This window comes from Paroedura picta, chromosome 8 (assembly GCF_049243985.1).
Source record: "Paroedura picta isolate Pp20150507F chromosome 8, Ppicta_v3.0, whole genome shotgun sequence".
NCBI lineage: Eukaryota > Metazoa > Chordata > Lepidosauria > Squamata > Gekkonidae > Paroedura > Paroedura picta.
This window is the reverse complement of record NC_135376.1, coordinates 68,916,538-68,942,318: the sequence shown is the minus strand read 5'-3', so window position 1 is coordinate 68,942,318 and position 25,781 is coordinate 68,916,538. Positions and strand designations below refer to the sequence as shown.

The following is a 25,781-nucleotide window of genomic DNA, read 5'->3' as shown; positions in this document are numbered from 1 at the left end:
TACAAAACCAAACAAGGAATGTGAAGGTTCTGGTCAATTTACTAGTGGTGAAACTGTAAGCAGCCTTCTCCTACGCAGAGGGGTCTCTTTCATCAGGGGAAGAATCCTTCCACTGGAAAAATGCACCACTGCTATTGGAATAGATTCATGGGATGTAACACGGTGATACACTGTGCAATGTGGGCCTTTTGTTTATCTGCAATCTGATACCTCTCACTTTCTTTTTGTATTCTGAGCCAGAATATGATCCTTCTCAAAACTGATTTTCAGTGTCATCTTTCAAACTGATGGGATTTCTCCAAGACAAGACCTCAATGAGCAGTACAGTTGAAGTCTAACTATTGTATTATTATTATTATTATTATTATTATTATTATTATTATTATTATTATTTGATTTATATTGTGCCTCCCCCCGAAGCGGAAGTTCCCCCCAAATCCTGAGGTTGAATTTTTAGGGCCATAGACTTAAGAGTAGCAATATAACCTGCTACCTTTTCTAAAACATTAAGATAATCTACAGATAATAGAAAAAACACCCATAGAGTTGGTTTTCTTCCGATATAGAGTCGTACTATTTTATCCTTACAATTTGAAACCATGAATATTTCCCTCTTTGCTCAGGGATCTTAAAATGCTGTTTTGTTTATTATACCAGGGATACACTGAATGTTGCCTCATAAAAAGAACCAAGACATTTTCCATTACGTTACTCATGACAAATTATTGATGGTATATTTTTATTGTGAGGTTTATAAAATTGTTAACCGCCACGAGCCTGTCATAGGAGTGGCGGGCTATAAATTAAATTATAAATAAAAATAAATAATTATCAATTGCGTTCTGGAGTTGATGAATTCAAAGAATTTGCGGCCGTGCCTTCACTATTCAGCCGTGAGCTGCCAATGCGGACGTGCAGGGCCAGCTGGAAGGCTGTGTGTGGTCGGAGGCTTGTCCGTGAGGCACTCGGAGCAGCTCCGTTTGTCCTGCACGTGGGCAGAGACTCCTCTTTATAGCGGCAGCTCAGCCGTTTAACTGGCCTCTTGCCTCCGACCAGCCCAGCAGGAGCCTGCTTATACCCACCCACCCTCGTTTTTAAGGTTTAGGTTAGGATCTATATTTAAATTGCTGACATAGATGTTAGGTAGATTTACTGTTATTTGTTGGAATGTTCTTGTTAGGCTTGTAACAACATATGTTGTGCATATTTGATATTGCTTGTAAGTTTTCATTATGTATCTTCTTTTACTACTTGTTTGATTGCAGAATATTTGTCACAGCTGGCGGTTAAGTCAGGGGAGAGTCTTTTGGAGCAGTCCGCGTCTGCGAACTGGACTCAGCTACTGGAGGGGAGCCTCCATAAGAGGTTGAGGTGATGTTGAGCCGCTGTACCTCCCTGGCTGAGGGGGGGAGCTCACATCACTGGGCAGCTGGGGGATCCAATCAGAGGCTCACGCTCATTGGAAACCCAATTTGCAGTGGCTGTTTTCCCCACGCTTATCCCAGAGGCTCTGGGGGTGTCGAGCGCTCGGCAACCATGGGCTTGTTGCAGGGATCTGGTTTCCTCATAGTCGGCTGACTTTGAGGTAGCCCAGAGTCTCCCCAGGCTGCGCTGTCGCTCCATCTGGAAAATAAAGCTGTGGCCGATTCATCACCAAAATCTATTGCTTTGTGTGCGTGTCTTCCTTGCTGGCCCCGTTTTGCCCTCCTGCTAGGCAAACTCTTCTTTGGTACTTTAAATACTATTTGAATTTTAAATGTGCTCTTTCACCATAATTAGCACATTTACATTTTTCATAGAGTGGCTGAAGATGCACCCAGGGTCTAATATATTATAAAAAGTTTCACCAAGGAAACAACACAAAATGCCATCTCTAATGCCAATGTTCTGAGATTATGACGAACAGACATGAGAATGCACATTTTATAGACCCCACTATGGATTTTCATTCTTAAGATGTCTTATTGCCAGATGTCATACTGCTGGAAATTTAGAATGAATAACGGGGCTAAATTATTCTAATTCCTGCAGTGCATCCTTGACAACAGCACATCCTTTCTCCACTCACACAAAAATGTTAGAAAGCAGAATCCAAGGCCACAACCAAGAATGATGGCTCTATGCTTGAGAAGTAAATCATTCCTGCACATTAATTGAAAAAAAATAAAGTTGCCAGTATTTTGTTGCCAGAATGCTAAAACAATTCTCCATTAAGCACCAGATTTGAGTATGAAATACAATTTCTTATTAGATTGTTTTTTGGGGATGGGGATGAAACTGTCTTATACTGAATCAGACCCTCGGTCCATTAAAGTCATATTGTCTGCTCAGACTAGCAGTGCTCTCCGGGGTCTCATGCAAAGGTCTTTCACATAATCTACTGCCAGATCTTTTAACTGGAGATGCCAGGGATTGAACACCTGGGATCCCTGCATGTCAAGCAGATGCTCTACCACTGAGCCACAGACCCGCCTTCTTTTCATCTAATCTATAATATGACACAGTCATTTGAATTATTTATAGGTTCGGCAATACAATTCGACATCTCTGCCTTCTTGACTCTTACTAACAAGCAAGTTTATAATCTGCAGGATCCTGAAAATTGAAATGATCAGATGACGTGTTTTTCATGTGGCTTCAGCTAAGAATATTTGACAATGGGGAATCTTCAGTACTGGCGGTGCTGTTACTACAAAATATCCAGAGAGGCTACAGATCTTCCAACATGGTTGCATGTCACAGAGAACCATGATCTATCAGGACATACCGATATTAAACATTAAACAGCGCAAGCTTTCAGCATGCATCACAGAGTTACGAGGCAAGCACTATGCACAGTAACCATCAGATGAAATGAGCATTCATGTTCTCTGCACTCCTGCAAGTACAGAGATGTGGCCTAGCATTGATTAGGCTCCATGAAGGCACAGGAGAGATGAGGCCATGCTTCTAAATGCAGTTTTGGAAATCCTGGCTGTACTCCTTGCAGAAAACACAAACATCATCACACAGAAAGCAAGCAACAGAGTTCCATGCTGAACAACCAGGAGGGGTGCAATTCTAAATCATCATACCGATCCCAAGTATTTTTTCCAGTTTTGCATATTAAGGCCACTTGTTCATTTTGGAACCTAAATGTCAACAGGAGAAAAGAAAAAAAAAAGAAACATTTCTCAAGCAGGATAGATTTCTTAGATTATGAAATGGGTGATCCAACAAAAGGAATTAAACTGCAAGTACATGCTGTGAGTATTTTGCTGAATCACTCCCATGCTCCCCCACCTCAACTAACAAGAGGATTGGCAAAAAAACACCAAGGAAAAAACCCTGTGCATCTTTTGAAACAAGTACCATACACTTGGTTCTTCCGGATTGCAGCATAACAGGGCTGCACTGTTGGCAGTTCACCATGCACTCTTGTTCACTAGTTTAAAGGACCAGCAATAAAGAACAGAGTAGCCATCCAACCAGCAAAATGGTCTAGCCTCCTTTAGCTGCTGGTTGATTGCCAGAGGTCAGCAGGTGAAGCTTTTCATGGTATGGCCATCAAGTTAATCTGCTGTCACTATTTCCTAATGAAGTTCTTGTTAAAGACACAGAAGCCAGGTCCTGTAAACACGTTTGTGACCTTAATAAAGAAACTTCCCAATAATTAGAAAGGTGACAATGAAAACTGGTGAACTAAGAAGTCAAAGCTTTGCACTGTGGATTATATGATAAGAGGGAATATATATACAGAGTATACATATGAGAGGGAATATATATACAGGCTTTAATAACCGTTTTATCATTTGCAAAAGGTTGCTTGATAGTGATTCCATAATGAATCACCAGTTCCCCTTTAGTTATTCATTTAAGTTGCAATTTATTTCCCCTTTCAGTCCTGCTTCCTCTTTCTTTACACGCTTCAGTTCATGTTCTTTATTTAACCCAGCATTCTAGAGAATCACTATATAGTCAGCATGCAGAACGTCACTGCTTTCCCAGCAATCTTTTTTTTTTACAGTGCTGGAAATGCAACAAATAGGAAGAAGGTAAAGGAATTACCCAGATCTAAGAACAAAGATACACTTGTCAGTTAAAATTCCCTCTTTTCTCAAAGGAAGTCACATATCTTATGTTCAGTCTTGACTGAATTTGCAAATTCTCCTGCTCATGCATTCAAGCTTTTCAGATTGCCAAATGTATGCTGGTTATCATTAAATCTACCCACAGAAGACCTTTCCCACCACCATGTGGTTACTGAATCAGGGTCCTTCTGACTCAGGGGCTGGGCAGCTCCAGAAACGCAGCCCTTACCAATCAATTGGACCCCCTTCTGCCCTTAAGAATACCAAGCACAGCTTTCTCATGTTACCTTAGCCTTGTGATAAGTGAAGTTAACATCTCATGACATTACTCTTAAGATTAAACTTTTAAAGAGGCTCCAGCCTTCAATGGAAAAGGCTGACTGGGGATATCATTCCTCGTTATTGCCTTGCTTTATATAGATGCATGCTCTCCTTTCCCACTGCTAGATGACCTGCTGCTGCTGCTGCATAGCCAATACCTCAATTAATGACCTACTGACATCTCATTCAGCAAAGCGACTGTACCTACAGGTTCTAGCAGGACTTGCACAAGCCTCCCTGTGTTACAGATACTAGTGACCTATAATAGAGAAAGGCTGCAACGTCTTCATTTTGCACTTCTGAACACCCTGCTGCTGCAAACAGAATGCTAGATCAGATGAACTTTGTCATGAACCAACAAAGTAGTTTTAACTGTTAGGGATTGGGGGGGGGGGTTGTCCACCTAGGTCACTGTTGATAGAGCCAACAAGAGGTCTAACTATTTCCTAAACTAGGGACAGGTTTTGGTTCTATTAGGGAAAAGTTAGTACTTTCAAGAAGGATGTATAAGGACAATAAGAAAGGATTCTGGTTCTAAGAGGCCTTTCTGCAGTCATATAGACCAGTGGTCCGCAACCTTTATCAGGCTGCGGACCGCTGCGCCGGGGTGTGGGGAGAGGGCGACCTGGGGCCCCGCGCGTGCGCGGCAGCCCCGGCGCAAACGCGCGTGCGCGGCAAGTCTGCGCGTGCGCGTTTGCGCTGCCGGCATGCCGGCGGCCACGGCTCCCTCTCCCCGCCCCTCCAGGCCGCAAGGAAATCAGCTGCCGAAGCGGCCGATTAGCTTGCGGCCCGGCAAGCTTCTCTTCCTGCCCCCTCCCAAAGCAAGAAGCTTGCCGGGCCGCAAGCTGATCGGCCGCTTCGGCAGCCGATTTGCTCGCAGCCTGGCGAGCTTCTCGCTGTGGGGGGGGGGGCGGGAAGAGGGAGCCGCGGCCCAGCGCCGAGGCCTTCGCGGCCTGGCACTGGGCCGCAGCCCGGGGGTTGGGGACCACTGATATAGACTGATTCCGCACGGAGGCGTAAAACTCCTGCTGCCTCCTGCTTGCAAACATGCAGTTGGAAGCTTTTGCGAGCTTCCTGATGGTAGCTCCCCCCCGCGTTTTCCTGCTACCTCGTTGCAGCTTTTTGCCTCCTGATGAGGCGGCAAGGGAAAACAACGCAAATTTCTCCCTCCTCCATTCTTCAGCTTGTCAATCACAGCAAGCCACCAATTCCTGCACAGCAGTTGTATCAGGGATTCAAAATTCCTTCCCTCCCCTGAGCCCTGAAATTAATTTTTTTTTAAAGTGCACTTCCACGTTGCTATGGAGAAGTGCCACAACACAGAAATATTCCCTCCTCTTTTTGGGATTCTTTGTGTGATGGTCTCTATGTTTGGGCAGATTTGTGATAGGCTGGTCATGGTAACTGCACCCCGATGAGTGATTGTGTGTTCACAGTAAGGTTTTAAAACAAAGAGCATGGGTGCCTAGCTGATTGGGAGAGGGGTGCTTCATCACACATACACCCTTTCCCTATTCATACCCCACTGCCAAAAAATGCAAACAGGGATGTATTTTGGCTGCCCAATCCCAAAGTGGCCAGGCACAGTGAGGAGGACATTTTATTTTTACATGGGGAACACAGCTTTGTGGTCCAGCAACCATGCAGACTGTGCCATTAAAAAAAATAACGATCAGGAAATGGGGAGGGTAGGTGAATACGAGAGCAGGCAAACCTCTGCGGAGACGATCACGTGTTTCTCCCTCCACACAGGCTTGCCACCCCTGTTTGCTCCCTGGATTGCTGCGTGGCAAGAAGTGGCAAATCGAGTTTTGGTGATTTCCCTCATCACAGAGCAAATGTGACTAAAACTTGTGGCAGCCACTTGAGATCTCCGGGTTCCTGCCGACATAATGAGGAGGCAGCATTAAAATTAGCAAGCAACGAGACACTCATGTGGAATCGGTCCTAGATTGAGACAACTGTTTCAAGGTTAAATAGAGTGCTAAGCACGCCCACAATGGAGGAAACAGAACCATTACTTCCAGTTCTCTCTGAAGGTGGGAGCAAAACCATTTAATAATCATGCCCATTGCAACATATTTTTGAGATGAGTTGTTATCATGCCACAATGAGTTATCATGAATGCGTATCATCATGCCATTGTAGTTTGGGGGTAGCTGTTCAAATGGAGAAATATTGAAATGGACTGCCAGTTGAGAGAATCCCATCCAACAACTGAAGCAAAGAAGTAAATCGAGAAATGAACTTTTAATTATATCGAGTTTTCTTAAAACCAGCCAGTCATAGATCATTTAATTGGTATTCTTTCACGGCTAAGATGGTTAGTTACTATTACTATTGCTTGCTTTGCCAGGCATGTATATGCTGCAGAGAATGTGCACACAGGTATGACGTACCCCATGTGGTGTCCCTGATCATGGACGTTAGGCTGTCTATTGTGCAAGGGCATCATACTGCTTTGTTTTACAAGAGTGTTCTGCATCAATATTATGCAAATGCCCAATCCTATGCCAAGAAAAGCCAGGGGAATCTGGCAACCGCTCCAGACCTCATTTTGAGGCCCCACTCTAGAGGCCTCAAGCATCTTCTAACCAGCACCCTTTGATCCCTCCATGCTGCCTACTGCCTGATATTCAGGAAAGACGGCAATTAGTTGTAGGGTCACTCTAACCACTATGCAGCTGTTTCCCCAGGCTGCCCAAGATCCAAGGAACAAAGGAGTGGGTGACCAATCCATCACTGCACATGGCTGTCCCCCCTGCCCACATGCTGCCTGACTCTGGAGTGACATCAGTTTTGCCTGGTGCCTCAGAATCACTAAGATCACCCCAAAGCAAAATGTGTATACAGAGGTTGGCCTTGTACATTGTGCCCCTGCTGTAATTATGGATGCCCTTATTTAGCACTAGTTTTGATCTCTCTCCAAGTGTAGAATTGTTACTTTCTCCTGGAAAATTAAGTGGCAGCCTTGTCATGATCTGGAGTAAAAGAATGAGTACACCCGAGGACAGCACCAAGGTGGGAAACAAAACTTGCGCCCTGACCTCAGCCATTAGGGATTATATCTCCAGAGCTCTCTCCCTTCATCCCAATAGTCTTGTCTTGGGTTCTGTTTCTTGGTCACACAGAAGTGTGTCAGAATGTTGGAAACTGATATATAATTTGGTATTATAAATACAATGCAGGGTTGCGAAATGGCAAGCTTGATGATTATATACCAGAACAATAGTGCTTCTGGCATTTGAGACTCCTATAATTTATCACTATCCATAAAAGAATATGACCTATAATCATAAAATGAAAGTAAAACTTTGAGTCAAATAAAAATTACTGATGTGCATTACTTACTTTTTGAACTTGCTCATTATCCCACTATCATTTTTCTTGATGTCATGCACTATCTTTTGAAGTTGCCTGAAAGCAAGAAATCAATGAGATCTTTGATCAGGTTGTACTGTGCACTACAATGTACATAGATGAATACATTCAAAAGTATATTTGCCATTGTTATGTTCCTTTGCCAACAGCACTTCCCTTTCTTTCACTCTCTTTCTGTTTGCAGATAAGCTTGTTCCTCTGGAAAGCCAGTAGTCATCTCCACAGTGGATGAGAAAAGTCCCTCATATTGCGCATTCTATAAGCATGCAATTTAAACTTAGCATTCAAAGTGTGATAGTACAAAATGTCAAAAATATTCAGATGACAATAATTCAATCTGTTTCATTGAGTCACTTCTTAGAAAGGGGATTTATGATACTCTTTTTAGTGCAATCTTTTGTAGTTTCTTCTTTATGACTTTAAGCAATTTCAGCCCCTTTCCCCTTCTTGCTATAGCATCCCAGCCTCTATGTAGTTCCTGTGACCCTGGGAATAAATGTTCCTATGATCAGAAATGTCTGTTTTAGGAAAGGAATGCCAGAAAGATCTGTAATCTTTACATGCTTCTCCCGCACTTCTTACATTGAATCCAACCCAGGGTTTGCCTACCTTGTTTTCAAGGGTAGCCCAAACCACAGTTTGGTGATTCGGGGCATGATGGCACATCATTGCTTGCCAAGAAAGCACCAGTTTGCTATGAGAAGGGAAGAGAAAGTGTGAGCCTAAGGAACCCTTGAGCTTCTTCCTATAGTAGCAAAATTATGGCTTGCTGAGCCATGCCTCTTTATGTTAAATATATGTGTGTTGTCCATATTCACTCTTTATATCAGCTTTCCCTACCAAAGCTTAGAAATGAAAGAAAAAGACTGCAGACCTGAACAAGGGGAGGATAGCCAGCTGAAAGAGGACTGTAACTAGTAATGTCTGAAGTAGTAATGTCTGTGCCTAAAAGAGGGAGTCTTGAATCTCAAAGGTGTATATCCTGAAATTCTTGATGGTCGTCTCTAAAGTGCTACTGGATCCAAAAGTAACTGTTCAATTGCAGACCGACACAGCTAGTCTCTCAAACTAACTTCTCATGTGGGGGCCTATTGCTGGACTTTTCCAAATCAGTGTGCCTTGGATCCAGTGATGTGCAAACAGAAACATAAACAAACCTAGCACAGTTTCACTTGCACAATCTTGAACAGCACCTAATATTTTCCTCCCTCTATCATAAGGCCAAAAATTAATTACAGCCCAGAAGTGCAAGTAGGAAATATGTTTGACTTAGTGCAAGTGGCGACTCTGGACTTATCCTCTGAGTTTCCCTTTGTGCAGGAATTCTAGTGCAAGTGAAATTTTGCACTATACCCAGTCCACTCTTTCTCTCTCTGCCATAAAAATCTTCACTTGGTTATCCTTGCAGACTGAGCTGCTGTTGAACGCTTAGCCATTCCATCCCCCTAGCCAGTTGTCAATCATATTCCAAGCATGCAAACTCAAGAGTAATCACAGGCACCTCTCTACACTGCCAGTTAAGTCAGGGGGAATGCCTCTGCTTAATGTGACCTTCTACTTTATTGTGGAAAGGCATGCAAGCTCTGGTCTCATAAATCAAGACCATTTTGATAGAGTAGGATTGCATGCAGACAGTGACAGAGTAATTACTACTCAGGTGGTATTTATTTTGGTTGTCCTACCTTTTAGTTTGGTATAAACAGCTGTGCAGGTGCAACAGTGAGAAATTAGAGAGAGAAAGAGAGGATTACAGGCTCTGAACAATGAATGACGCTTGTACATTCCCAGCACTGTCTTCAAATGCACTGGAACTTCGAAATAGTCACATAAATACTTCCTTGTATAATACCCACCATTTCAAAAATTGTAATATTTTGTCAAAGCACATTCTGTCCATCAGAAATTTTTGAGCAGGCAGATATCTCTGCATTATGTCAACTCCCCTTTTAAAATGTATCTAAAATGTTCATAGTTTGTTGATGCTTAATTATGTAAAATATAGCTTCCCCCACAGCCAAATAAAACTCAGCTAGAGGACGAGGACCATTCAAGGGCAATGGGGGTCAAGTGGGACAAAATGCTGATCTATGAAGAGACTGAAAGTGCCATCCTAAATGAAGTTAAACCTACCCGAGCCTGTTGATTTCAATGGATTTAGAACAGCACAACTCCATTTTGACTGCACTGTGAATTTAGTGCTTTCTGATAGATGTTTTGTACTGCAAGATCTGATACCAATCACCACATGACTGATGCGCTATAGTTGGTACAGGCAGGCTTTGACCAGTTAAGCCTATGTTGGCACACAGGCTGAGGATGATTGTGTTTGATCCAGTGATTCCCTTTTGCCAAAATGGATCCCTTATGTGTTCAGTTTAGTGGAAGGAAGCTGTTGAATCCAACATATTGCTTTTTATTCTTATGACATAATTTTAGACAGAAGATTTGTACTTCCCTCCTTTTTCTGGAAGGAAGGAAAGAAGTCTGAACCATGATATCTTCCTATTCCTGACAGAGAAAAATAGGCACACTTATTTTACATTAAGTTTCCTGGTGAAATGTTTATTAAATGCATTAATTTACAAATGTACAGTTCTGGAAGCCATAAATGTGACTTTTATATATGCATCGTAATGGCCTCAGTCCAGAGAAATTTGCTTTTAGAGAAGATTGCCATAAATGACCTTTTAAAGTTCCATCAATTTCAAGGAATTAATGTTATAATCCTTGTATATTCCAATAAATGAAGTGAGATATATTCCTGGAGAAAGGGGAAATTATTTAGGCTTCAATCCCATACATACTTACCTGGAAATAAGCCCCAGTTCAAACAATGGGAGTTTGTTTTGAGTAAACATGATCAGGAATAGGATATTAATAGGTTTATCAGCTCGTGTTTGGGAAACACCTGGAGATTTAGGGGTGGAGCCTGGAATAAAGTGCCTCAGAATCCACCCTCCAAAGCAGCCACTTTCTCCAGGGGAACTGATCTCTGGAGAGCTCCAGGCCCCACCTGGAGCTTGGCAACCTGGAATATTACAGACAAAACACTTTCTGATATGTATTTTGTTGCCATAAATGTGTATATTGATTCTGGAAATACAAAAAGGCTCAGAATTTTAAAATGTAGTAATCACTAGAGGTGCGTATTCAGGTCTTTCTGAGCCAAAAATATACCTGAAAATCACCTTACCTTCCGGAATGCATCTGGCTTTTCTTGGGAAAACCAGGAAAAGAATCCTGACAAAATCCCAGATATATTCGGTAATTACTAGTAGCTCCCTTAACAGCAGAGAGGCAGGAACAGATTGCTACCACCTCTCAGCTGCTTGTCAGACTTCTACAACAGTCCCTTTGCAACAGTCCAGGCAGAAGCCCAAGGATTGGCTGTGCTGGAGGGAGAATACTGTTCTTGTTGGCTTGGCTTCGTGTACAGTCCAGTTTAAACTGGGCTGCTGGAGAAGTCATCCCCAGAAGTTGCTGTACTGCAGGGACCAATCTACTAGCTGTGGCACCATGAGCTTGGGGTCAGTTTCTCCTGCAGGAGATGCCACCTCAACCAGGTCTGTGTGTCGGGGAGATAGACATCCCTGTGGCATGCAGATCCTGGGGCCAGCTTTGCCTATAGCATGCTAAGGAGAAACCAAGCCAGCCTCATGATTAGTCTGGCTTCATTTTTAAGCAGGTATTTTTCTTCTTGGGTCTATTGGGCCTGGAAAAATCCAAGATTTCAAAAAAAAAATCCCAGTTTGGTATTGGGATCTGGAATTTTTCAGCTTGGTTGTAGTGGTTAGGAGCATAGACTTCTAATCTGGTGAGCTGGGTTTGATTCCCCATTCTTCCTCCACATGCAGCCAGCTGGGTGACCTTGGGCTCGTCACAGCCCTGATAAAGCTGTTCTGACTGAGCAGTAATATCCGGGCTCTCTCAGCCTCACCTACCTCACAGGGTGTCTGTTGTGGGGAGAGGAATGGGAAGGCGATTGTAAGCCATGTTGATACTCCTAATAGAGAAAAGTGGCATATAAGAACCAACTCTTCTTTTTCTTCTTCTGCAATTATTTTGGGCCCAGTTGACCAGAAGAACAACAGCCAAAAAAGAGTTTTAAAAAACTGCACACCCCAATCACTATCAAAATTGTGCAATCCCAATTCAGAGCAAGAATGACTGTATATGTTAACTTGGTAGATAGTCTTGTACAGAGGGTTTATTTTAAATATGAAGGAATATTCACCGTGGTAATCTCCTTTCTGTAGTCTTAAGGGGTACAGCCCATTCTACCATATCAGTACCGCCTCTTTATTTAGCTGTGTGAACCAGACTTTAGACTATAATTTCCCAACCATATGGCTTTTCTTCCAGACTGACAAAGCCGCAGGCACAGGCTGCATTTAGTTCACACCAAAGGATCTAAAGGATTGCAATATATCCAGTTTTACTGCTCTGCAGGCACAACTCTCATTTGGTTTATGCCAATGCATATGTACTTGGAGGGCAGGACTGCCTCTAAGTAATGGCAGCAGAAGTAAATATTGAATTTGATAAAGTACCTGTCACTGCAAAAGTAATTCTAATGTCCTATATAGACACATTTTACCTTCTGTTTTGGGAATAAAGACGAGAAGTTGATGGTATCTATCACTCAGAAAGTAGTTGGTCCATAAAATCGTGACACTAGTTAAAAAAGTTAAGTCTATAGTTCTGATGCTGTAATGTCAATGTATATGACACAGCTGCTGTGGAGAAGCAGCTTTTAGTTATTCCACATGGCACCTGGTCCAACTGTACATCATTCCAATGATCGGAATATTTTCATCACACAAATGGCAACCCTTCTTGTGTGGATATCGGAACATTTGCTCACTACAAATACTCACCTTCTGCCCATGGACATCTACTCATGGGGACCAATTTAAAATGGCAGGAGTAATACAGAAACTCGTGCTGGTGTTATATCTGCTCATGCTGAGGGTAGGCTTCATGTGCTCCACCGCGCCAACTTACATATAATTTTGCAACATTTATGTCTTGTTTTGCTGCCCTCACATCATTAAAACACTTAAAACCAGTGCTAAAAATATACCTTTCATGGGTTATGTGACGATCACCTCTAGGCTTGACCTGTAACTAGCTGTATGTGGGCCTGCTCTTACCCTTGATCTGGAAATTAAATGAGTCCAGAACGCAACATCCTGGGTCCTCACAGGAGGGCCCATATTAGACCTATCCTTCAGCAGCTGCACTGGCTTCCAGTTGAATTCCAGGTGAAGCTTAAAGTATTGATTCTTATCTTTAACGCCATTCATAGTCTGGGTTTGGCATACCTAAGGGAATGCCTTTCTGCTTATGTCCCCCTAGAGCAGTGGTCCTCAACCTTTTTTATCACCGGGGACCACTCAACGCTTGACAATTTTACTGAGGCCTGGTGTGGGGGGGTAGTTTACTCCTCTACTCTCAACCACTGCCCTAATGCTCTCTGATCGCTATGGTAATGTTTAAACATCCCTTCAAAATAAGATACAGACATGCCACAACAATGAACATAAGGAACATTTTATTTTCATGGAAATTTTAACTCATGACAATGACAAATCAATGGGAACCCTGAGCTTGTTTCTCTGCAACGAGATAGTCCCACCTGGGAGTGATGGGAGACAATGACACACAAAGTGTGTTGTAAAGGGCCGGGAGGAATGAAGTAAAGGGCCGGGGGGGGGGGGAGAAGGCGTCCTTTGCGGCCCTTAATGGCTTAATTAGTCGACGGACCACATGTGGTCCATGGCCCACAGGTTGGGGATCGCTACCCTAGAGTGTTATGCTTAGCCAATACCAACTGGCTTAGCCAATACCAACTGGGAGGGTGGTATACAAATTAAACAAACAAACAATACAAAGCATAAAAGCAAGAACTAAAACATGAGGCAGGAAAGAGGGATCAGCATTCAATGAAACAAAGGAGTTTCCACTTGCTGGCAGAGGATGGCAACAGAAAGGGCAGGCAATTATCTTGGGATACTTTAGTGTGAACTAAATGGGATACATATACTTTTAGGAATCATTTAATTTTTTGCATACTGAAGCACATCTAGAATGCGACCTTTCAATATAGCTCTACTGTATCTTTCCTGGAAATGTCACACTGAGTTAATTGCTAAATCCTATCTCCTATGGTATATATTTTTTGTATATCTATCAAGTGTTTCTCCTCTGAATATGCATTGCATATTGCTTAAGTTGTCCTATATTAAGGTGTACCTCAATAATTTATGACTCTACAAAATCAGCTTGAAAAGAAGAGTTAACAAGTACACAGAAGAACAAACTGGAATGAGTGAAATAGTGGGCTAAACTTTTTTTAAAAATTAAAAGGGGCCCAAATTTGTTTGTTTATTGAAATTAGTGAAAATCTAGAGGAAAATCTAGATTGAGGAAAATCTAGGCAGCAATCCTTTATAATTAAAGAGTCAATCTACAACAAAGTTCAGGGCAAGAGATCAATAGCCAGTGTAAAAACATCTATTTGAATAACTGTTCGCATATAACTTAATATTATACGTAATTAACATATTTTTGCAACCCAAACAAGGTGGTTGCACATCCTATACTGGAGGTCTCATAATACTAATACATGTATACAAGAGCACTTTCTGTACATGAACACAGATTTGTGCCGAGTTCACATTGGCATTCCTACAAACTGCTTACTTCACTGTCATCTTCCTCTCTGTGAAGCAAGTCTACAACCTCTTTAGTCCCATAAAATATTCACCTGCCATTTCCTTCACATACTAGCACCTCACCTACCCCCCCAATAACTTAAAACACAAATTAAATTCGAATTTCAATATATCATTTTCTTTTTTAAAACAGCCATATTTGGTTCCATGTTGAGCCATGTCTGGCTCTAAGGTCACAGATTGCAGACCCTTGATCATAGCACTAACAAACAAACAAACTTTCTATTGCAGAAAGAAGAGGGAAAATTTGAGCCTTGTTCGAGTAAGTATTATGACATGAACAAGTTAAAAATAAATCTGCCTGCTTTAATCAGCAGATGAATTAACAATAGTTGATTTATCAGTGAGGACCATGTAGAGCTGGTAGAACTGATTGTCAGAATAGACACTTGATTATGGAATTCCACTGTAATAGTGAATGCACACAGACACACACACACAAATAACAATAGCATTCCTTGTAATTATAATGACGTGCTGATCCAGATAATAATCTTTGCACGTGAGACCTGCAAATGCTGATGAAAAACCACTGGGGCACATCAGAATACAGCATTAAATTCAGTTAGAGGCACATGTACATCTGAGTGAACATATTAATGATTTTTTAAAAAATTCTATCAGTGCCAACTCTGGGTTGGCAAATACCAGGAGATTTGGGGGACAGAGCCTGAGGAGGGTGGGGTTTGGGGAGGGGGACTTCAGTGGGGTGCAATGCCATAAAGTCCGCTTTCAAAAGCAGTCATTTTCTCAAGGGGGAATGATCTCTGTCTCCTGGAGATCAGCTGAAATAGCGGGAGATCTCCAGCCAACAATGGGGGTTACAAACCGAAGGTCAGTTACCCTATCTATGGACCACCCACCCTGATCAAGACGGTCCAGACTCTAATCAGATCTTGCAAGTTAAGCAGGGTTAGCCCTGGTTAGCATTTGGATGCGAGATCATCAAAGAATTCCAGGGCCACTACATACAGGAAGGCAATGGCAACCACCTTGACAATTCTTCCGGGTGCCCAAAAACCAGCTGCGCTTTATATGCGTGGACATACACATGAACACAAATGCATCCTCTGTTAGACTCATTTGTGTAAATGAAATGAAAACAGCATAACATATATTGTGGGGGCAAGATTTTAGTTAAAATGAATGTACTCTTAGGGCCATCCTCCAACAATGATTGCCTGATATTATTTCATTTTTTACTGGAGAGTATAGCCGTTCGTTCGTTCATGCTATTTGTATACCATCCTTCCCTGAGGCTCAGGACAGTTTTTCCTGTATGTTCATTAGAAAACTGTAGATCAAAAGGTACCCCAAGCAAGATGTCCCCCTCTCCATTTTCTCAACAATCAGATATCTTATGCTTTATTACATTTGTAGCCCATTTCACAACTTTGATGTCTAATCAGCATGCATGATTTATTCTTGTTGCACAAGATGATACACCGGCTAGGGGTTGTAAATATGTATTTATTCACGACAAACACAGGCAAATAAATACAAACAAGCTGGAGGGAATGAGTAAACATGAAACCCTTTGATGTTCAATTGTTTTTATGATAATGATGATATCAATATCTCGCACATACCTTTTTGCCAAATGGACATCAGTGCTGTTGATAGTTAGGACAATTTTGTTTTTAAAAGCTTAATTAAACATGGGCCCTACAGGTCAATATTATCAGCTAACCAGTGATGGACTTTTTGGACCAGGGATAGCCCTCCAGATGTCCATGGACTACAGTTCCCATGAGTCCCTGCCAGTGAACGCAGGGTTTGAAGCACATCTAGAATGCTGGCAGGGGCTCATGAGAATTGTATCCATGGACATCTGGAGGGCCGCAGTTTGACTACCCCTGGTTTGGACTGTTGGGATCAGCTGTTGAGTAGATAGCCTATGACAGGCTCCCCACTAAATTAGGCAGATCCTCCTCCAACACAGCACATTAGGGAGGATGGACAGCTATCACATCCTGTCCTGACAGGAAATGTTAGTTGGAGGTAATAGTGGTGACCAGGAAATGGTAGAAATTAATGTTGTCACCTCTCTCCATTACCTGAATGTGTGAGTCATCTGGTAGTTATTACCAGTATAATCCCAGAAAGAGTTCTACCTGTCTGATTTAAGCCCATTGACTTCAATAAATTTAGAAAGTATGTTTAGAACTGAACTTCAGGTCTGCTAACATTTTATATTAATATATATGAGGTGCAGAGATGGGCAAGAAACAACTGATTGGGGGGGGGGGCGGGAAATGAAGAACTAGTTTTGCTCCCATATTAAGAGTTGCTTTTCTCCCCCGTTCAGGGCACAAATTCAGGAAGCAATTGGGCAGGAAACAAAGGTGCGCAGAGGGAAAAAAGTCGATTGATCCAACTATAGAACTGTTTGTTTTGCACTGCATTTCTAACCTGTTTCACAAGTCTGATATATAATTTGTATGCACAGTTTATTCATGTGGCATAATCCTGTAAATCTGCAGCAGAAAGATAAACAGGTATGGTTATGGCACCTTGAAAATGAACCAAGTTTTTATCCTAGCATAATATGCCGTCAAATATACAGCTCACCAGTTGTACTTCTGTCTGTGCCGTAGCTGAAAAGAGTGGCAGCCACAGAGATCCTCTTCCTCATCTTCTCAATTTACAGATCCATCTTAGTGCTTTCTGCCTTCTTGTCCTCCACCCATGAAATTTCTCTTACTCCATTCCTAAAGCCTTTATTAGATTATCATAAACGGTTTGTCACTTTCTGCTGTCTCCCTTATCGCTTGGGTTGTGTATCTTATCTCTGTGGCCAAGATTAGATTCATGCATCTCTGGAGGTCAAAGGAAGTTCCAAAAAGCAGACTTGTGAACAACTTGTTCATGTGCTATTTGCACTTGCATTGTGAAGAAGAGTTAATGCTTCCACATCTCGCTGAGATGCACAAATTATACCAGGATTTGGAATTCATGGTAGGTGCCTGCTTATCTTGAAAGTGCAAAGACCAGATGCTCAAGTCATTGGAACATCACCTGAAACTCTCTTACATGGAATCAGATCAGTGGTCTCTCGAGATGAATATTGTCTACTGACGTCTATTGTTTTTTGAGTCTGTGGGCACTTTCAGAATTCTGACAAAATGACTACTGTGGGAAATGGGCACACACAGAGACAGAAAAGGCCAAAGTACAGATGACAAGAGGAGTAATTAAAAAAATACACTGGAAAAGAGGAATGAGACAGAAAACAAATCCAACACAGTACTAGTAGCTGCCACTAAAAAAAATGGTAGCCAATCTGGTCTGTACTGGCCAATCAGAAGCCCAACTGGGAAGAAGTTTCATCTGCCCCCCCCTTTTTAAAAATACTTGGTAGGAACCAGGAAAGGTGTCAGTGGATGCCAAGTATCTATGTTGGGAACTCATGGGTTCATTCCGCACGACTTTAATATTGTACTAGTCTTGCATTTTGTTTTCGCCACTAAAACTACGTTCCGCATGATGTCGTGAGCAATCTGCAACACTTCTGCAACACTACCGCGAAAATAGCTTCATTGTAGCGATTTCCAGGGAATCCAGAAAAGTAGACTCACCCTCCGAAAAGAGCTACACTCTTGCAAACAACCTGCAACACTTGCGAAAAAGACCTGTGCGTTCTCCATGTAGCGGTTGCAACAAAGTCCGTCCCCCTGGCTCTCTCCTCCGATCTTCTGGCGAAGCGATCGCCATTTCTTTTTCCTCGGAGTGAGCGGGGAAAGCAACGAACCAGCGAGGCTTCATTCACCCAGGGGGGCTTCTCCAGCTACAGTTCCTCCACAGAAGTGCTTTAAAGCTCCCCTAAGTCCCCAAGCACAACACAGCCCCCTGTTTGCCAGTTCCCTTTAATTTCAGCCAAAAATCGTGCCCGTGCGGGGGGGGGGGATTTTTTTTCTACTCGGGGGAGCATGGTAACAATGACTCGCCAGCTCACACGCCAGCTAGATGGGTCTTTACATTAGGAAGAATCAAGGCATATTCGTTGAAACGTGTGTGTGTGTGTGTGTGTGTTTTTTTTAAACTGTGCTTAAAGGGAAAGGGGCTTTTCGGTAGCATGGTAACAACCACCCATTGGCTGTTTGTTTGATTGACAGCCAGGGGCGGGAACAAGCACAGAAGAAATCGCTTCCTTTCTAGCGATTCCTGCGAGACCGGAAACCTGTGGGGAACGAAGGAAACGCTACTGGATTCCACTATAAATGAAGGTATGCGGAACGCCGAGATTCCACTATTTAAAATAGCATTATTGCTTTGTGAAACCAATTGGCAACATTGGTCCTTGTGCGGAATGGGCCATGGTCTACTCCGTCAGCATCTCTCCTCAAGCAGAGGTATTCCACTTCACCTCCTACCTGATCCTTTTAACTAGAAATGCTGAGGACTGAGACCTTCTGTGTGCAAAGCAGATACTCAAGCCATGGTCTTTTCCATTCTGTAATATTATCCTGTAATATTATTTGGCAGGTCCTGAGTCTCTTCTCTGTTTTGTACTGCATCTAGCAGATCTCTTACTACAAACAAAAGCAGGGTCGTATTCTGATTCCGAACCATACTTATTATCTAGTCTCCTTTTTAACAACACATGCCCAGATCCTACAGTGCTGAATTCATTCATTCATTCCTTCCTTCCTTCCTTCCTTCATTCATTCATTCATTCATTCATTCATTCATTCATTCATCTTATATAAGCATATGCTGCTGCATCAGGTGGCTCACAACCAACCCTGTCCAGATGGGGTGATTGAAAGATGTCGCTGGAAATCAACACAAGCACTTTGCCTGACCATAGGTATCCAACCACTACTGAACACCAGTCTGCCAATTGCTTGCTTGCAACTGCTGCCTTAGCTCATACATAATTGAATTGCATGTTTTGTTGGAAGTCCCATAATGTTATATCAGTGCTCTGTGCTTAGTGATGCATATGGGAGAAATGTTTTGCCAATTCTCTATTACTTGTCCGTTCCTGCCCAGTGGCAGCACTGCTAAAGTATAAACATCAAACCTTGGGTTCTGTACACAACCTTCCTGTACAAAACGAAGAATAATCTTTAGTAAAGGATTTTGTTTTGTTTAGTATTTACTAATAATTTTATGTGGCTGTGGCTGGTTTGGCCCTCTCTTTGGCTGATATTGTTGCTGAATTGATCTCATGTAATGCATATCGTTATAGTGCTATGAAGTTGAAATGTTTAAAGCCGTCTGCTGTTTGTTTTTATTTTTTACTGATTGTTTTTATCTTTCTACACCACTTCAAATACATACTTACATCATAAAAAAAAATCCCCCAAACCATCTCATTGATTTCAATGGGGCTTACACAATGCCTAGCTGTTATGTAAAAGAGCTGCATAGTAGAATACATCAATGCCCAGGATGTTTACTGATACCAGTCCAGTCTAAATGACTGTAAACAAACAAACTTGAACTAAAGACATCCATGTGGATGATCAGTTTTAATGTCCTCTTCTGGAAGCAAACAAGAGTTCGCATGATTCTAAAATGTGTGTTTAAATACACATGTATGACATCAATATCAATTCAATACTGTGTATATTTACTGCAGGAAACACTTTGCAGTGATTAGGTTTGTCTGTAAAGAGGGCAGGCTGCCTTGGAGCGCTTTGATTCTACCCTTTGGCCATTGGAAACCCCAAGAGTATTTTAAAAATCAGGCAACTAAGATCTGACAACTGCAAAACGTGCTGTTGAAACTAATGAACTAATATATTGGATTCTTGCGTGGCACCTGTACACACCCTGGTAGTTCACCAAGCAGACCAGGGGCATTGTGGATCAATGAAGATCTGACAACTGTGAAATGTGTTCTTGAGACTAATGAACTAATTCTGTGTATCGGATTCTTGCAAGGGGCCTGGCAGCTGTACCTACACTGTGGTAGTTTACCATGCAGATAGGAAAACTGTGGGTCCCTGGAGGTAGCATCAGCTACACAAGGCAAGGGTGCACACAACCAGCCCTGTGCTGCAAGAAACTGTCCCCCATGGGTGTAGCACACAGCACACTCAAAACATGAGAAGCATTCTTGTGAACACAGTTCTAACTTCATGCTGTTAGGCAGACTTCCTGGAGATGGTTGCCATCTTTCCCCTTCCTTAATGAACTACACTTGCTGCAAAACAGGCAGACATTCAACTGGGGAAGTATTTCCAAGCATGGAGTGTCACTGCTAGGCAGTGTTTTTGTCACTAGCATAAAGACACAACAATCCTGTCCAGAAGTGATATCTCTATGACTCCAGAACGCTTACCTTCCTGAATTCTGTGCAGTATGAAAGCTTGACACACTAGTAACCATCCTGGTGCCAATGCAGTGTAGTGGTTAAGAATGGTGGCCTGTAATCTGGAGAGTTGGGTTTGATTCCCCATTCCTCCTTCACATGCCGTCAGCTGGGTGACCTTGGGTCAGTCACAGTTCTTAGGGCTGATCTTGCAGTGCAGATCTCTTAGAGCTCTCTCAGCTTCCCCCCCCCCCTCCCCAATCTCACAGGATGCCTGTCGTGAACAGAGGAAGGAAAAGGTGTTTGTAAACCACTTTGGAACTCCTCCGGGTAGTAAAAAGCGGGGTATAAAAAAACATCTCTTCCTCTTTCTCGGGGTCGTCATTACTACAGGCCACTTAAGCAACTATGTCAAATACAGACCCGAAGCTGGATCCTTCTCTTCCCACGTTTACCTCCTGCCGCCCCACGGGGGCGACGGGGCAGAGGCGCTTCCAACGTGGGAGCCTTCCCTTCTCTCGGCGAAAGCGGAAAAGAACCGTACCTGAGCTTCTGTCCTGCCGGCGCCGTGATTTTATTGAACTTGTCCATGGCCCCTGCCGCCGCTAGCGCCTAGCGCCGCTGACCGGAGGGCGCCTGGCCGGTCTCCCGCCGGGCTCCTGCGCCCGCCCCCCTTCCCCGGGCCGAGCAGGCGAGCGGGGCGAGTCCGCGCGTGTCGGAGCCGAGACGCAAAACTTGCCCGAGCGCATCGTCGGGTTTCACGTTTCGAGTCTGTCATGTGACACAGCCAGCCGGGCTGGTAATAGGGTGTTTGTGCAAACTGCGCGAAGAAGAAGAACACGACGACGACGAAGGTCCACACCTCTTGGGCGTGTAAACCAGCCAGCCCCGTGCGGGGCTGAAGTCCTTCGCGACGCCCTCTTTGTGTCCTCGCGCGCCTGCGGCCGGGGGTCCATCCCCGGGGAGCGGGGGCCGGGAGAGAGCGGGGCCGGGAAGTGGCCTCCTGGGGGGCTGAGGTAGGCCCCCTGGCGCAATTCCCTCGGGGCGTTTGTGCGATTGTGTCAAGCGGAGGAGGCCAACAGGGCAGGGCTGCTGCCTTCGGGCTTTGCTGGGAAGAATTCCCGGAAGAATCGGTTGGGAAAGACTCTGGGTCGGGATAGATGATCCAACAGGTCTTCCCTGTGAAATGGGAGCACAATCCAGGCGGATTGACCGAGTCTCCCTGATTTGAGCGTAGGGGAAGGGGAGCCTCATCTGTGGCATGGTTCCCCCTCAGCGATGTTTCCCTGGAAGGGGACGTTAGTTAGCCTACTTTACACTGGCAGGACTCCTGGGGGTTTTTTTTGCATGAACATTTTTTTATCCTCAGTATTTCGCCCCAAACACCTGTTGCTTAGATGCTCTGAGGGGATTGTGCTTCTGAGGCAAGCCACTGCCTCCCCCGCCCCCAAGGTTATTGTCCTATGCACCTGTATGGTAGGGAAGATGAGGTCATCTAGATTGTGCAATGCTGCTCTTTGCTCCTTTTTCATGAGCAAGAGCAAATTCTGCAAAGGTGATGCACCCTGTGAAAGGAAACAAGAACACCAACTATTCCTCTTACTCTATACATTCCTTAGCTCACCTTTAGTCCAAGATGGTCAGTACAGCATACATGGTTCTCCCTAACTCTGTTCCATACTTAGGTTCATCTAAGAAAGAGTGGCTTGCATGCAAACTGTACAGTCACAACAACTTAAGGACACTTCTGTCTTTGGAAAAAGGGGCAGTGATTTCTATTGGTATCCCACTTCTCGCTAAAGATCGCAGTTTGCACCTTGTGTTGTCCCTGAGTATTGACTGACTCCCAGAAACAACATTTGTAGGAGCTCGTTGAGTTAAGGAATTCCTGGTTTCTAAACTGGAATATGGAGCCTCTTGTGGCGCAGAGTGGTAAGGCACCAGACATGCAGTCTGAAGCTCTGCCCATGAGGCTGGGAGTTAAATCCCAGCAGCCAGCTCAAGGTTGACTCAGCCTTCCATCCTTCCAAGGTCGGTAAAATGAGTACCCAGCTTGCTGGGGGGTAAACGGTAATGACTGGGGAAGGCACTGGCAAACCACCCCGTATTGAGTGCCATGAAAACGCTAGAGGGCATCACCCCAAGGGTCAGACATGACCCGGTGTTTGCACCAGGGTTACCTTTACCTTTTTAAATTGGAATATAAACCAGGGACTCGACTAAGGTCACCCAGAGAGCATTGTGGGTAGAGTGGAGAACCCAGGTCTAATCTGTTACTCTAACCACTACACCATGCTGATTGTCAACCATTACTAATCAAGTGAGCAAAGAATAATTTGAACTGTTTTTTAGGCATGCTGAAATCTTTCCCATTACTGGGATTAGGTTGAAGTGCTTTATTTCATCTAGATCAGTGGTTCTCAACCTTCCTAATGTTGTGACACAGTTCCTCATGTGTGGTGACCCCCAGCCATAAAATTATGCAAGTGTTCTTTCACAGAAATTAAACCGAAACAGACCAATGGCATGAAGAGCTTGGTCTGTTTAGCCTGCAGGGGAGACGACTCAGAGGGGATCTGATAACAATTTTCAAGTATTTAAAAGGCTGCCATGTAGAGGATGGAGCAGAGTTGTTCTCTTTTGCCCCGGAGGGGCGCACCAGAACCAATGGGATGAAATTAATTCAAAAGAAATTCCATCTAAACATCCGGAAGAAGTTCCTGATAGTTAGAGCGGTTTCTCAGTGGAACAGGCTTCCTCAGGAGGTGGTGGGTTCTCCATCTTTGGAAATTTTTAAACAGAGGCTGGATAGCCATCTGATGGAGAGGCTGATTCTGTGAAGGCAAAGGGGTGGCAGGTTATAGTAGATGAGCGATGAGCAATTGGGATGTGAGTGTCCTGCATAGTGTAGGGGGTTGGACTAGATGACCCCTGAGGTCCCTTCCAACTCTATTATCCTATGATTCTAAGATCCATTTTTCATGATTGTATATAAATTTTTTCCCCCGGGGTTCAGTTCTGCCTCAGTTCTCAGTCCAGTTCTGCCTCTTGTCCGACCATACTGATCTTGCTTTTTTCTGCTGCTCCAGACAGACGAATGCTCTATCTCGATCTACCCCGCTAGGAGCCTGAGGCTGCCGAGCTGTGCCACTAGCAGGAGTGCCTGGCGGGAGACTGCACCACATTGGAGGCACTGCTGGATCAGCTGATGGCCAAGTGCGGGCGCCTGCAGGAGGAGTGGCACCCCTCCTGGCCAAGCTGCTCACCCTGCCACAACCCCTGTGAAAAGGTTGTTCAACTCCCAAAGGGGTCCCGACCCCCAGGTTGAGAACCACTGATCTAGATTATCCAGACAGAGGGCTTGTTGTGAGTACAGTGGGAAGGCGGGAGGGAGGAAATAAATAAAGGGTGGAAACTGCGTTGTTTCAAATACAAACCCATATCTAGGAGGTGCCAAAATGTCATTTGCACTTGAATTAAGTCAAATGACAAAACCCAGATGAGAGAAACAATGGAGTGAAAGATGCTGTCAGTGTAGAGATTACAGAGTAATCAAATGCCCACAAAAGTGAGGCTCCAAGATGATTCTTATAGACCAGACGATGGCATTTATGACTCAGTCGTTATTGTGAAAAACTCTGATAGGTAATTTACCAGTAGTGAAAGTGGGTACAAAATTTAGAAAAATATATTCACCATAATCTATGTTTAACCCTGTGGTTATTCTATAATACTGTGGAAAACACTTTTATCACATAGGTTTTATTCTCATGTTATAGAGAGGTCTTTGCTGAACAATGACTTAAATCAGCCTTTTCCAACCTTTTGACCATGGAGGAATTCTTGAAATGTTTTTCAGGCTTTGAGGACCCCCCAGAAGTGGTGATATGCTCCTTCAGATAAATCGGTTGGTAAGGAAGATGCCTCTTCCTCTTTCTGTTGAGCCTCTTGTGGTGCAGAGTGGTAAGGCAGCAGAAATGCTGTCTGAAGCTGTTTGCCCATGAGGTTGGGAGTTCGATCCCAGCAGTCGGCTCAAGGTTGACTCAGCCTTCCATCCTTCTCAGGTCGGTAAAATGAGTACCAAGCTTGCTGGGGGGGGGGGGGTAAACAGTAATGACTGGGGAAGGCACTGGCAAACCACCCCGTATTGAGTCTGCCATGAAAACGCTAGAGGGTGTCACCCCAAGGGTCAGACATGACTCGGTGCTTGCACAGGGGATACCTTTACCTTTAAGGAAGATGCATGAACCGGGCAATCAATTGATTGATTATTTACCATTTCCGTTATGGAGAAAGATGGGGCCTGTAGAGTAACAGGAGAAGTGGGCTCAAGTGATCTAGTGATATCTGTGTCCATCCAAACTTCTGGGATAACCCCTGGTGAGTTCTTGTGTGACCCCAAGGTTCCTTGGATCCCTAGTTGGAAATCCCAGATTTAAATGCAGATGTTCAAGCCCAAACAGAAAAATCCCAACCAAATATTTCTGTATCCTTCAAGATGAGTACATACCCCTCCAGGATAAGAAGAGCTATACTGGATCAGACCAAAAGCTCATCAAGATCAGCACGTGGACCACAGTGGCCAATTAGCTACCTCCAGGATGCCCATAATCAGAAAACCCACAAGCAGGATGATCGCAACAGTTTCATTTTGCCCTTGTTCCCCAGCAACTGGCACAAAGAGGCATACTGCTCTGGCACTGGAGGAGATATCCATCAAGACTAGTAGCCACTGATGGCCCATTCTCCATAAATCTGTTCACTCCCCTTTTAATGACTTCCAAGTTGGCATCCATCAGCACATATGACAGAGAGAGCTTTATTCACTCCTGAATCCTTCCTCTTCAATGGATGGCCCTTGGTTTTAGTATGGCAGGAGGAGAAAAAAATTTCTTGTCCAATCTCTCTACACCATGGAAAATGTTACAGACCCTGTCATGTCTCTCTGTACTCCATACCTTTCTTCTAAACTGCCCTAAATATTTTAACCAATCCTCATAGGATTGCTGC

At 43.7% G+C, this 25,781-nt stretch overlaps 1 protein-coding gene across 10 annotated transcripts in view; it reads right to left on the bottom strand.

The window, feature by feature from the left end:
* BLNK (B cell linker) overlaps nt 1-25,781 on the bottom strand; it is a 131,015-nt gene that overhangs the window by 31,558 nt on the left and 73,676 nt on the right. For 6 of the 10 annotated variants that reach the window (XM_077350217.1, XM_077350220.1, XM_077350219.1 and 3 more), the window contains 2 exons: nt 7,743-7,808; nt 3,075-3,131 (listed from right to left, as the gene is read on the bottom strand). In XM_077350217.1, coding sequence (XP_077206332.1) covers nt 3,075-3,131; nt 7,743-7,808 — 123 coding nt within the window. Of the gene's footprint in view, nt 1-3,074; nt 3,132-7,742; nt 7,809-21,315; nt 21,580-25,781 lie in introns of those variants that run through there. The other 4 variants (XM_077350223.1, XM_077350216.1, XM_077350218.1 and 1 more) reach the window with 3 other exon arrangements.